Source organism: Anomalospiza imberbis, chromosome 7 (genome assembly GCF_031753505.1).
Source record: "Anomalospiza imberbis isolate Cuckoo-Finch-1a 21T00152 chromosome 7, ASM3175350v1, whole genome shotgun sequence".
Taxonomy (NCBI): Eukaryota; Metazoa; Chordata; class Aves; order Passeriformes; family Viduidae; genus Anomalospiza; species Anomalospiza imberbis.
The window spans coordinates 16223755-16236519 of record NC_089687.1 but is presented as its reverse complement, the minus strand read 5'-3'; the positions used below and the strand labels follow the sequence as shown (position 1 = coordinate 16236519).

General features: G+C 60.0%; 2 protein-coding genes across 2 annotated transcripts; one reads left to right on the top strand and one right to left on the bottom strand.

Moving 5' to 3' along the window:
* The first annotated feature begins 4491 nt into the window (after positions 1-4491).
* Positions 4492-9169, top strand: LOC137477049 (gap junction gamma-1 protein-like). Its single transcript, XM_068195623.1, has 3 exons — positions 4492-4651; positions 6858-8053; positions 8186-9169. The coding sequence occupies exons 2-3, from the start codon at positions 6883-6885 to the stop codon at positions 8191-8193; spliced, it is 1179 nt and encodes a 392-aa protein (XP_068051724.1). The 5' UTR covers positions 4492-4651; positions 6858-6882; the 3' UTR covers positions 8194-9169.
* INHA (inhibin subunit alpha) lies at positions 9156-12203 on the bottom strand. The gene is made up of 2 exons (XM_068195627.1): positions 11837-12203; positions 9156-10957 (listed from the first exon to the last, which is right to left on the bottom strand). Exons 1-2 carry the CDS (start codon positions 12201-12203, stop codon positions 10224-10226), a joined length of 1101 nt encoding a protein of 366 aa, XP_068051728.1. The 3' UTR covers positions 9156-10223.
* Positions 12204-12765: the final 562 nt, after the last annotated feature.

Below are 12765 nucleotides of genomic sequence, written 5' to 3'. Positions count from 1 at the left end.
GGCATTCCTTTGGCTGCTGCACTGACGGGAAAGCTCACATGCACTGCCGCAACCTGTCTCCTGCCTCTTCATTAAACACTTGCTTTGTTTTCACTTAGCCTTTTCTCCTGGTTATTACAGATTAACCCCTTTTTGGTTACTCCATGATCACAAATGCTTTGCTGTAGGGCCTCCTGCACCTGCTGCAGTGATTGCATTGACTGGTCTCCTTGCATCAGCTGGGTGTGTGCAAGGGCTCCCCTGACACACCTCCACCATCCCACTGATGGCTGTGTGGGAACTGGGACTGTATAGGACAGCTGGGGTTTGCAGAAGGGTGGAATGTATCTTGAACCGCTGCAGATATCTTCTGCCTGTCTCAGTTTTGATTATGCCATCTCCCAGCTGTGCTCTTAAACATTCTGGATTTTGCTCCTTCTTCTTCTTTTCTGGGTGCACTGGGCTCCAGCACTCAGCTGCTAGCACAGAGCAAGGCTGGTGTGAACCTCTGTTTCCCTGTCTATGCTTGCTTGTAGCAGTCTTTTCTCAAGGTGTATGTAGCTGAAAGGTTTCCCAGGCTGGGGTGGCCATAGAGCTCTAGAGACAGCCTGCAGGCAGCCGTGGGCTCAGGCGGGCCATTGCCATGAGCCTGAAGCTACTAGTCCTGCTATACTCTGCTGTTATCAATGAAAATAATGCCTTCAGTCATGGGTTTGGCTATTTCAGTGCTTCCTGCTGTATGTCTCTGCCCTCTAAAGCAGTACTGCCTTGAGCATACATAGCTTGTGGGGTAACTGTCAGCGCCCTTGCACTATGTCGAACTAGCGAAGCCTGGTGACTGGAGTGACTGGTCATTTACTTCTAGCAGAATATCCCTGCTGGCCTCATCTCCAGGAGACATGAGATGTAGCAGCAAAGGGCACATGTTCCTCATGGGTCATGGACCTGTCTGGCCAGCTTCATCCCTCCAAGGTACCAGTGATCCTTACCCAGCACACAGAGCAGTATCCATGGCCTGTGTAAAGCCCTTCCCTGTGGGCTGCTCTCCAGTTTGGCAGGCAGGAGAAGAGCAGCCAACACAGGCTAGGCTCGAGTGCAGAAGTCAGCACCCAGGAGCTGTGAAGGACACTGTAGCATAAGAGAGGTGAGCAGGGGTTGTGCCCCCACTGCCCCCACTGTACTGCATGATCAAGTGGGGGGATAGAAGGGAAGGAAACTACTTTAAAGCCATCTCAGCCTTTGCTCAGCCTCTGATGGAGGGCATGGTCATTGCCCTTTGTGATGCTGCAATGGAGTGTGCTTCTGCCTGTTACCAGAGGAAGGATATTAAGCTAGTTATGGAGCTGTCCTGTATCAGGACAAACAGTTCCTAATAGAGTTGTCTGCTCCCTGTCCCAGTGCCAGACAAGTTGTTTAATCTGGGAAGAGCGTGTTCAATGCCAGGGATGCGTGCTGCCTACCTCCAGTGCTGCCTGTTCAGCCCTGCTTGGAGAGGGTGGAGCTGGCTTCCTCACCCCGCAGCAAGCACACCCAGGGCGCCCAGCCCCACCATCTGCCTTACTGCCACTGTCCCCGGAAGCGGAGGCAGTCATAGCAGGACCCAGCCCATACTGCTGTGTTGATCAGAGCAGAAACTGAGGCTGCTATCAAGAGCCAGACTGGGTCCTGCACCCTCCCTGCACCCTGTGTCTGGTGGCCAAGGCAGGGGCTGGCACTGGTGTCTCAGAGGGTGCCTCTCTTGCAGCACTGTGCCTGAACAGGGAGGAAGGAGTGCTTGCACAAGCTCTTTCCAGTGTCCCTCCTGAGCTGCAGCACTTGTCCAAGAAGTGGATGTTGTTCTTATCCCTCTGCTTACACTCCCCCTCAGCCACTATCTCCTCTTTTGCCAGCTCCCCTTTGCTCTTGCTGGGCTGGGCAACTGCCCTTCCATGGCTGTGCCCCACAGACTCAGTGGTTTGGGGCTGATCCTGGTTTTTGCGGTTGGTGAAAGTGCCTCTGTTTCCTCTGCAAAGCTGGTCTTTGAGCCAGACCCCACAAGACTGCTGGTCTGTACATCCTTCCTGCCCACTATGCTCTGTCAGCCTCAGCTGATGTGGAAAGGGATGAGGGTGGGCAACACCCTTTGTCCACTGTCTTCCTTTCCCGGATGATGTGGGCTTTCCTTCTGCCCCAAGCTGAAAGAACGATGCCTCATCCAGGCATTTGGATTTTGCAAGCTTAAGAAAAGGGTAGAGTGCAGGAACACCCAGGGCAACGTCATAGGGGAAGCTGGAGGGCTCTGACGCCAGTGGTCGGATGCTGACAAGCACAGTAATGCCTGTCTATAGGCTGTGTGACACCAGCCCCAGGCCTGGCCTTCCAAGGCCAACCCTGCCCTGCAGCCCAGACGTGGGCTGAGCTGTGCTGTGCAGAAATGCTGCAGCAGTGGTGCCTGACCCCAGCGCAACAAGCACCTTCATTCTGGGCACAAGGGCTTCATTTTGCAGTGCCTCAGTGGTCACATTCCCCAGTTTAATGTGAGGCTGGTGAAATAGCGCCTTGTTCTTAATGTGCCAAGCACCAGAGTCAAAGGGTCACATAGGTCCCTTACCCCTGGCAAACTGCTCTGCTGCCTGGGGTTGAAGCCAGGCTGAAGGCAAGCTTTCCAGGCTGGAAACACTTGAAAACAAGTGGTTACTGTGGGGAAAGCCACAAGTCACTTTAACTGCCAGGCAAGAGCAGGAGGTTGAACATGTGCTGCTTGACCTCCCCAGCATGCTGGAATGCTGTCCTCATGCTGACAGACCACTGCCCTGTTCCCACCTCTCCATGCTGCACTGCAGGTGCCACTTCCCTGCAGCTCTGGGTTTCATTTCTGGAGCTGAAAGCTTCCCTACATTCTTCCAAAAGCTTGAGTTTCCATGCTCGGCTTGCTGTCTCCTTGCATCCACCTCTTCCTGTTTCTCCTGGCCTGGGATGGAGATTGTGACCAGAGTGCCTGTGCTGAATCTGGAATGCACTGTTCCCTTACAGAAAAGTTAATGCCACAGTTGCATGCATGAGAATGGGATTCAATGGAAACTATTTCTTCATGTCCTGGTCCAATTCCCTTCCATTTGCTGCAGCTCTCCCACCGTAGAACTTAATGTGTGACTTGGGACAGACCCATCCATGAGCTGGGGAGAAGGAAGGAGTGAGCAAGAGCCCAAAGCAGGGCCCTTCTCCCCAGCCTGTTGTGCACACACCTGCATCTCTGTCAGGGTACAGAACACTGCTCTGAAGGGTTCCAGTTGCCCTCACATGTAAGAGCACTAAGCCTGTGTCCAGGCTTTGTGGGTGCTGATGCAATGCCATAGTGGCATTGCTGATTTAGGGAAGCAGCAGGGTGGCTGCAGAATAACCAAAACTCCACACTGGATGTGATGGCCACAGTCCCTACAGCTCTCCTTGCCACAGCCTCCTGGCCTTAGCCCTCCCGCAGCCAGCCCCAGTGCTGCACCAGGGTGCCCGTTCATAGAAACCCTTCATCAGGAGGAGCACTTGTTTCAGTAAGGAGAAGCAGTGCTTCATGAGCTTACGCAGACACCAGCTTCGGCAGGACTATTTGGGTTGTGCAAGACTGCTCGGTATCCCTCCTCATCCCCACTCAACGGGGCCCAGGACGTCAAGGGTGTGGTTGGCCCAGTGTGGAGACTCAGCCCCGACAAAATTCCCACAGAGCCAATTTTAGCAGTGGGGAAATTGAGTGGCCAGGGTCCTTTGGTGAAAGGACCCGGCATGGCTCGAGGGTGGTGACTCAAAGACGCTGCTGCCATTGTGCTGGCCTTGGCGGTGCAGAAGGGGACTCTAAGGGCACATCTCGAGGTGCTGCATGCTCAGCCCGGTCCTGCTGCAGGAACTTGGCCTGGGACACGAGAAGCAGCACGGGCTTCAAAAGGCTTAAGGCACGTTACCACCACACAGGCACAGGCACGTCTTGTTCTGCGTTCCCACCACGTGTGAGGTCAACTCTGCTCTGTGCCACAGGATCTCTCCTTTCTTCCATCCTCGCTCTCCACTGGGCGGGGAAGAACGCTGTAAGGAACAGGAGGTTACCGTGCAGAAGACTCTCCGGCCGGAGCAGAGGACTCCCTCCTCTAACGCTGCGGCCGCACTCACCCCTGAAAGCCCCGCGGGCTGAGCCGCACCCGCGGTTCGGAGCGCCCCCCTACAGCGGGCAGGGAGCCTCCGCCTCGCCAGGCGGAGCGGCCTCCCGGGAGCCAACGGCTGCGCGGGGCGCAGAGACACAGCCGGTCGGCGGGGGCTGGACGGAGCTGCTGGGGCGGGAGTCGCGTCTGGGAGAGTTTTGGCCGGCGCCGGCCCCTGCCCGTAGCCCCGCGCGGCCTGCCAAGCCGCGGGCGGGGAGGACCGAGGGCGGCACCGCCCGACGGGCGCAGGACGTGCCGGAGCGGGGCGGGCCGGGGCCGCCGCTCCGCGCCGCGTGGCGCGGGCGCTGCCCGGTGCGGAGCGGGGCTCGCGTAGCGGGACACGCGGGGCGGAGATGCGGAGCGGGGCGGTCGGTACGCACCGGCGGGCGGGCGGGAGCGGGGCGGGGCGGGGCGGCCCCGGGCCCCTTTGTTCGGCGGGAGGCGGCGGCGCGCCGCCCCACCGCTTTGTCCGCCCTGCCGGCGGGAGCCGCTCGTCCCGGTGTGCCGTGAGTGGGGCCGGGGTGCTCCGGGAGCAAGCGGGCGGTGGGGCAGGGCGCGGCAGGTGGGCAGGGGACGGTGCCCCGGGCGGCGGGAGCCCCAGGCGTGGGCTGGGGCCGCGGGCGGGTGGGATCGCGGGCTGGGGGTCTCGGACAGGCCGGGGCAGCTGGGCTGGAGGCCCTCGGGGCGCTCGAGTCGGTGGGACCGGGGACCCTGGGAAGGCTGGGGTGGAGGACTGGGTCCCCAGGGTGGCAGGGATCAGTGGCACAGCGTCCCCGGATGGGCAGGAGCCGGTGAGCCCCAGGGGGGATGCCTGCTGCTGTGCCCCTGGGCAGGGGAAACCGGGGCTCTCGGGGCAGGCAGGGCAGAGGGGACTGGGAGCCCCATGCGGGGAGACTGGGGTCGGTGGGACTGAGGGGTAGGTGTAGGGCCCAGCCAAGGTCTGTGGTGCTAGTCCTGACTCCCAGCGTGGGCGGGAAGCCCTGGATGGCTGTGCTGCTTTGAAAACTGGCCTCTGGATACCTGCCCTGGATAGGGGACAGGCTGCAGGTAGCTCTGCCCTGGCTATGCCCACTACTGCTGCCATCCCGCGTTGCCAGCCATTCCCATGCTACACTTCCATAGCCATCACAGCAATGTCACCCTATGTTTTTGCTTTCCTTGGGCTTGGTACCTGTCGTGGTTTGACATAGCTTGGGTTTTAGTTCCTGGAACTGTCCTTCAGCCTCATCTTCTCACCTTATTCTTCACCCTGGTGTCAGGGTGGTGTGCTGCTATGACTGGGGTAAAGGCAGACACAAAGCATCCACCTTCCAGGGAGGTGGTGGGGGAGAGGGCCTCAAACCTGGGCGACAGGGCAGCAGTGAAACCTTGCAGGGCATATGACCACAGGAGGATGGTGGCCCTGATGGGCTGAATTTGGGTCCCTGGTGCCAGCCTGTGCCACCTCCTGCAGCAAGAGCATGTCCCCAGCATAGAGGCTTATGCTGGAGGGACTCTTCTGCTTAGGTGAGGTTGGCTGCGAGGCTGGCTGAGCTTAATGTAAAAGATCCTCTTGTTCTGGACAATAGTGGAATCGGTGCAGCATCAATCATCATCTGCAGGGACATGCCCTGGCCAGAGGTGATGGGATGGGGCTGGCAGGGGCTGCTGGTGGCTCTGTGTGGACACATACCCTCTGCTCGCCCTGGGCCATCTCTGCCACCTGCTGCCCTGGCTTGCATCATCTCGTGCACAAGCTGCTGAAACCAGGGGTGGCAGTGGGTGGTGTGGGTTTCTTTGGCCGGGAGATGTGACATGGTCCTTGTAATTTCCTCCCCAGTCTCTAGTGTCAGCTATTTTGCCAGGGTTTTGTGCAATTCCTTGGCTACCCCACACTTCCCCTTGCTATCACTGTCCAGTCCCGTTCCATTTCCCCACCAGCCCTTGCCTTGGAACTGCAGGGTGCTGTGAGAACTGCGCACTGCAGCCTTTGGGGGCTGGGGTCCTGCAGGAGAGAGGGCACAGCACTGAGGTTTGGTGGGAGAGTGATGCTGCATCTCTGCTGGCCCTCAGAGGAGAGCTGTGTGGAATGAAGGGGTCCTGGCTGATTAGCATGTGGTGGGGGATCCTGCTCCGGAGACCTGCCCCCTTCAGCCAGGGCTCAGGGCGGGCAGCTGCAGTGGGCCAGTGGAGCTGCCATGTGTTGCCTTCCTCCAGTGGCCTGTAGACCCTCGTGGGAGGGTGTGAGTGCTTTCACGGGGTGTGACACTGGTTAGGGACCTGTCCAGTGCCAGGTGATAAATGGGTGCTGTGTCACTAGGGGAGAAGGAAGTGGTTCTGCTCCTGCCTGTCCCCTCACAGTCCCCAGCTGGTGCTGCCCTACACTGGTATGTTTGCTCTGGTTGTGACTGTGCTCACTTTTCCCCTAGATGTGTCCCTGCAGGCAACCAGGATGTCCCAGCCTTTCCCCATTGCCTCCACCCACCTGGCTGGCGGCAGGGTTGGGAGCAGGATGCAGACAGGAGCACAGGGAGGCGGTGCTGAGCAGGGAATAAAGTTTTGGGGAGGCAGCTTCCTGAGCAGGGCTGTGTTTATGGATCTGTGGGTAAGGGAATGGACACTGGTGCTGGAAGAGGAAGCGGGACAGCTGGGCTAGCAGCTGGCAGACTTCGGGGTCCTGGTGAGGTGCATGCAGATTTGCTCAGTGCCTCTTTGCCTGCCCCTTCCTTACAGGATTTGAGTCAACTGCCTGGTCAGGATGAGCTGGAGTTTCCTGACGCGGCTCCTGGAGGAGATCAACAACCACTCGACCTTCGTGGGCAAGATCTGGCTGACCGTCCTCATTGTCTTCCGCATCGTGCTGACGGCTGTGGGGGGAGAGTCCATCTACTACGACGAGCAGAGCAAGTTTGTCTGCAACACGCAGCAGCCAGGCTGTGAGAACGTCTGCTACGACGCCTTTGCGCCCCTGTCCCACGTCCGCTTCTGGATCTTCCAGATCATCATGGTGGCGACGCCGTCGGTGCTCTACCTGGGCTTTGCCATGCACCGCATCGCTCGCATGCCTGAGTCCTCACGGCGCCGGCCACCGTCAGCCCGGCGGGCACGCATGCCGGTGGTGCGCCGGGGAGCCGGGCGAGACTACGAGGAGGCAGAAGATGACAATGAAGAAGACCCCATGATCTTTGAGGAGATCGAGGTGGAGAAGGAGAAGAGCCCAGAGGGCGGAGAGAAGCATGATGGCCGGCGCCGTATCAAGCAGGACGGGCTGATGCGTGCCTATGTCCTACACTTGCTGTGCCGCTCGGTGCTGGAGATGGTTTTCCTCTTCGGGCAGTACCTGCTGTACCGCTTTGAGGTGAGCCCCTCCTATGTCTGCAGCCGCAGCCCCTGCCCACACACTGTCGACTGCTTTGTCTCCCGCCCCACTGAGAAGACCATCTTCCTCCTCATCATGTATGCCGTCAGCGGGCTCTGCCTCTTCCTCAACCTCTGCGAGCTCTTGCATCTTGGTGTGGGGCGCATCCGTGATGCCCTGAGCCAAGCTGATGGCTCCCCACTCCCAACTGGCGACAGTCCTGCACCACAATACCCCAAGAAAGCCCCCAGCGCCCCCCCCACCTACCACTCCCTGAAGAAGGAGCTGCCACAAGCCCCACTGACCAACAGCAAGCTGGACTACCGGGAGAGCCTGGCCCAGGGGCGCTTTGCCCTGGCTGGAGCTCCCCCGGTGCATGAGCTGGACCGGCTGCGTGAGCACCTGCGTCTGGCCCAGGAGCACCTGGAGGTGGCCTTCCACCTCCAGCCCCCGCCACGGCCCCCCAGTCCTGCCCGCAGCAGCAGTCCCGAGGCCAACGGCATCGCCGCCGAGCAGAACCGCCTCAACCTCGCCCATGAGAAGGGGACCGCCGCCTGTGACAGGAAGACGGGTGAGCCGGGAAGGGGGATGGATCCTGCCCACCGGGGTGGAGGCATGGGGGGCTGCCCCGAGGCTCCTCTGGAGAGAGGATGCCATTCCCCCTGAGGTGGGGAAAAGCTAACCTGCTTTTTGCTCCCCACAGGGCTGTGAGTGTCACCAGGAACAACAGTGGTGTCTGCCGGAGTGGCTGCCACCACCACCGTGGGATAAGCGTCCTGCCAGGAGCACAGGGCAAAGGTTGCCACACGTCTGCCCAGTGGGGCAGTCTTTGCAGCCCTGTCCCAGTGGGCAGCAGAGGGGTCGGGGGCCATGGGGTTCATTCCTACTTAATTTTCAGAAAGGCAATATCTTATTTTTGTACGTTTTTATAAACTCATCAACATGTGCACCCTGGCATTTTTATACTCCATCCCAATCTCCACTCCGGGCCTGTACCCCCCATCTCCTGTTTCACCCACTTTTCCTCCTCCCACACCCATTTTCCCCAGCATGTTGTCCTCACACCTCCCTGTGCCCCCCATGCCCTCTACCACCCGCGGCAGCACCAGCTGGTGCTCTGCATGAGCTGGTGATTTTGGTACTGCCCCCTGAGGTGTGGGGGACTTAGGGGAGCAGGCTGGGGGTCTGGCTGGCCAGGCCAAGCGTGGGACAGAGTGCTGGGCTAGCATTACTCTTGGAGGGGGTGGGAGGGGTCCTGGTGGCGCTGCACTGCCACAAAATGACTTTGTGGCCTGGGGGGCCGTGCTGCGCAGCTTCCTGGCATGGGGCTATGAGTTGCAGGGCTGGCCTGCTTGGAAATGTCTGTGCAGAGGTCAGGGGCTGTCGTTCCCACTGCCTCCGCCCTGTCCTGGCAGGCCGCCCTTGGACCAAAACTTGTCTCCTCCCACTCTGGCTGCAGGGCTGGGACCCCCCTACACGGAGCCAGACCCTGGCCTCACAGTCTGGGGACATGGTGCCCCGAGCTGGGCTCGGCCGGGAGCCAGTGGAGCATTCCTCATCATCTCAGCCTGGGTCACACGGGGACTTTTGTAGCGTTGTTTTTTACTCGGAAATGATTGTCACTGTTTTTTGTTTTTTTTTTTTTTAATATCTATATTAGTAAAGGCTGAAGACGTTTTGTACTGAACTGCTGCATCTGCTCATTTGGGAGGAAGGGGTGGGAAGGGAATCCTGTACGTCTGGGCTGGCGCTGCTGTGCGTGCCTTGGGACCTCCCTGCTACCCAGGGTGACTCAGTTGTTCCTGCCGTGAGGAGGCGGCTGTGGCCGGGGAAGCCGTCATCATCCTGCTGGAGAGGGATTGCACTGGCCACGTTCCTATTTGGCCCTGTCACTGTCAAAGGGCCAGGTGAGGGACTTTCCTCTGCCTCCCCATCCTCCCACCATCCCCGTGTCTCCCCAGCCCTCTGCTGCCCCTGTTGCTGCACAACCTGTTGACCAGAGCAGAAGGGATGTTGCTCTGCTCTGCACACCCCTGCCTGGGGCAGGATCAAACCCAGCCACACCATGCCCATTTTGGCCAGCATACTCCAGCATGCTCCAAATCAGAGCTGGATGCCTCTAATAGTATTTGCCCATCCCCTCATTTCCCCGTCTAGATAGAAGCAGGCGTTTCCAGGCTGCTTTAGTAAAAGGGAACAAGTTTATTTCACTCATCCCATTAAGCTTTCCAACAAGCTATGCTGCTGGGAGAGGGCTCACTTGTGGTGCCACATGTGCTGCCAGCCCTGCCACGAGTGTGAGGTCCTGGCATGGGCTTACCCAGACACATCCTGATCCTGCTGCAGCAGTCTGGCCCTGCCTGGAGCACAGAGGAAGCTGTTGAACTCTGCAGCAGGAGGCAGACACCAATCTTTGTGGAGGTGTAGAACTGCAGGAGGGAAGCAGGTGGGGAGAGATGAGGGCTAATCTGGTTGCAGACAGCAGCCTGGCTTTGGCAGGGCGGTGATGCCTTTGCCGTAGGTTGTGCCTATCTGTGCCCTGCCATGCCCTGATTTGCTCTGAGCTGGGACTGGCCCTAGGGCTAGCCTGGCAGTGGGATGGTACCAGGGCCAGCCCAAAAATCTGGCTTGTGCTGGGAGGGTGGCACAGACAAACTCCCCCATCCCAGCAGCCAGGGTTCCACTGGGAAAGCAACTCCTCCTGGGTGGGATCACGGTCCGGGGCCAGGCTGCAGGATGCCCTAGACACAGGTGCAGTCCTGGGCCAGGATGTTGGGCACCGTCTCGTACTTGAAGGAATACCCGCCGTCAGAGGTGGTGCGGACGCGCAGGGAGCGCATGGTGCCGGGCAGGGCAGCGCAGCAGAGCTGCACACCCAGCCGGTGGCTCAGCCCGTGGCCTGCAGCGCAGCTCCCGTGGCAGTAGTGGAAAACAAAGCTGCTGGGATGCACGATCCACTTGTCCCAGCCCAGCTCCTCAAAGGAGATGTTGAGGGAAGCCCGGCGACAGTTGGTGTGGGCAGCTAGCTCCTCAGATGGACGCTGCAGCAGGCTTAGGGCGGCTGGGGACCAGGGCATGGCAGAGCGACGAGCCCTCTCACTGCTCTTGGCCCGGGTGGTGGCCACCAGGAAGGGCATCTTGTCCCCCTCAGCCAGGCAGGGGCAGCCAGGGCAGCGCACCAGGAGCACAAAGAGCGGCTGCCAGAGCTGGGGCAGCAGCACTGGGGCCAAGTGAAACACTGTCCAGTGCTCAGGTGTCCGCTCCGCCATGGCTGTCACCGGCACCCGGCCCTGAGGGGACAGAGTCAGCACGTCAGGGATGGAGTGGTTGGGGGCAGCCGAGGGGCCCGTGTAAAACCAGAGCTGGGCAGAAGTCACCACACGGCTCAGGGTGTGTGCCGAGGGCTGGAAGAGGTAGGTGAAAATCCCTTCTTCCTCCAGCAGCTTGTCTGGCTGTGTGGGCTCACAGGGAACGTCTGTGGGGGGGAAAAGATGATCAGGGTGTGCACCCAAACCTGGGGAGAATCCCCAGTGCCAAAAGGCAAGTGGGATGTTGCAGAGGTCCCCGGAATGCAGGCAGGGCTCCTGGCTGCTGGCATAGGCTGTGGCAGGGTGCAGAGGAGCCGGTGCTGTGCAGCAGCTTCTGTGCTGTGCCCCACAGCTGATCTCTGCTGTGCTCTAGGCTGGTCCATTACTGTCACCCCTGTCCCCCAGTATCCTCCCCCATAGCTGGTTGTCTTGCCCCTTTCCCCCAGAGTCCACATCATGCCCTGTCCCCCAGCATTCAGCCCCATAGCTGGCAATCCTGTCCCCTTCTCCCACCCTCTGCATCCTGACCATCTCCCCAGCATCCTGGCCCATCTCCCAGTCCTGTCCCATAGTTGGTCATCCTGCCCCCTTTCCCCCAGCATGTACATCCTATCCCATCCCCCAGCATTCTGCCCCATCTCCTGTTGTTATCCTGCCCCATGCTTCAGCATCCTGCCCTGTCCCTGAGTATCCCAACCCACCTTCCAGTATCCTGCCCCATTCCCTAGCATCCCACCCTATTCCACCCCGCTCCTCAGTCCTCCCCGTGTCTCTGCATCCTGCCTGGGCAGCTGTTTCCCAGCCTCTCAGCACCCTCTTGTGCTGCCTGTCCCTCTGCTGCCTGTCCTAAAGTGTTCTGCCTGTCCCTGCCTGCCATACTTTTCCATCTCCTGGCTCTCCACCAAATCTCACTCATGGCCATGTCCCAGACTGGCATACCTTTTTCCCCTTCTCTCACGGAGCACCACATCAGCCTCTCCATCCTTCGGCATCTGCATTGCTCCAACCCCCCACCCTGCTTCACCCTTTGATCAGGATGTTCTCACCTGTAGCAGGGAATAAGATCACCTGGGAGGTGTCTTCCAGCTCCTCTGGCTCCACTTCAGTGTTTTCAAGGACGTCTCTCCGGTGTACCCTCCTTGCTTCCATCTGTGGCTCCTCCTGGAGAAGGGGGGGACTCAGATGTTCCAGCACCCGAGCCCGCACCTTGGCCAGGATGAGCTGCCGGTCGGCACCCGCCCCGGTGCAGCTGGCCAGGGCGGCGGTGGGCAGCATGGCAGGCAGCAGGTGCAGGAGCAGCAGCATGACCGTGGGGCACACAGCAGGGTGGTGGCTTGGGGGGCTCTGCCGCGGGCTTCTGCCTGCCTGCCCAGCCCGTCTGCCCACTGCGCTCCCCCCGGGGCAGGGTGGCATTGAGATCTAGCTGACACTGACGCAAACGTCTGCTCGCCGTGAATATTATCTCTGAGCTGTGAAAGCGCTGAGACGTCTGGAATGCGAGGACTGCAAGGACAGTGTGGTCTGGGGGGGGCCGGCGCCCGGGCAAGGGGGTGTGTGTGGGGGCTGCTGCCGGGAGCGGTGGGTGCGTGGGGCTGGGGAGGCCGGGCTGTGGGCAGGGTGGTGCCGGGAGCCTAAGCTGGCAGGGATGGAGGGGGGGACCTTGGCTGAGCTTTGCAGCTGCTGATGCTAGGTGCTCCCCCATGGCGGAGGAGTTGAAGGTCTAGGGCTTCTGGGGAGCTAGAGGGAAGTGACAGCAGTTGTGCACAGCAGGGAAATCTGGGCAAGGAGCTGGTGGGGATCAGAGGCCTGTGAGGCTCTGGCATGGGGGAGGCATTTTGCAGGTGGCAGTCCCCAGGGCAGCCAAAATGTGAGGATGGGGCCTTGGAAAGGGCAAGCTGAGGGGCAGGGTGGTTGTGGCATCTCCACGACAGTCTGGTGATTGGCAAGGTCCTGGTGACATGAAGCAAGAGAGATG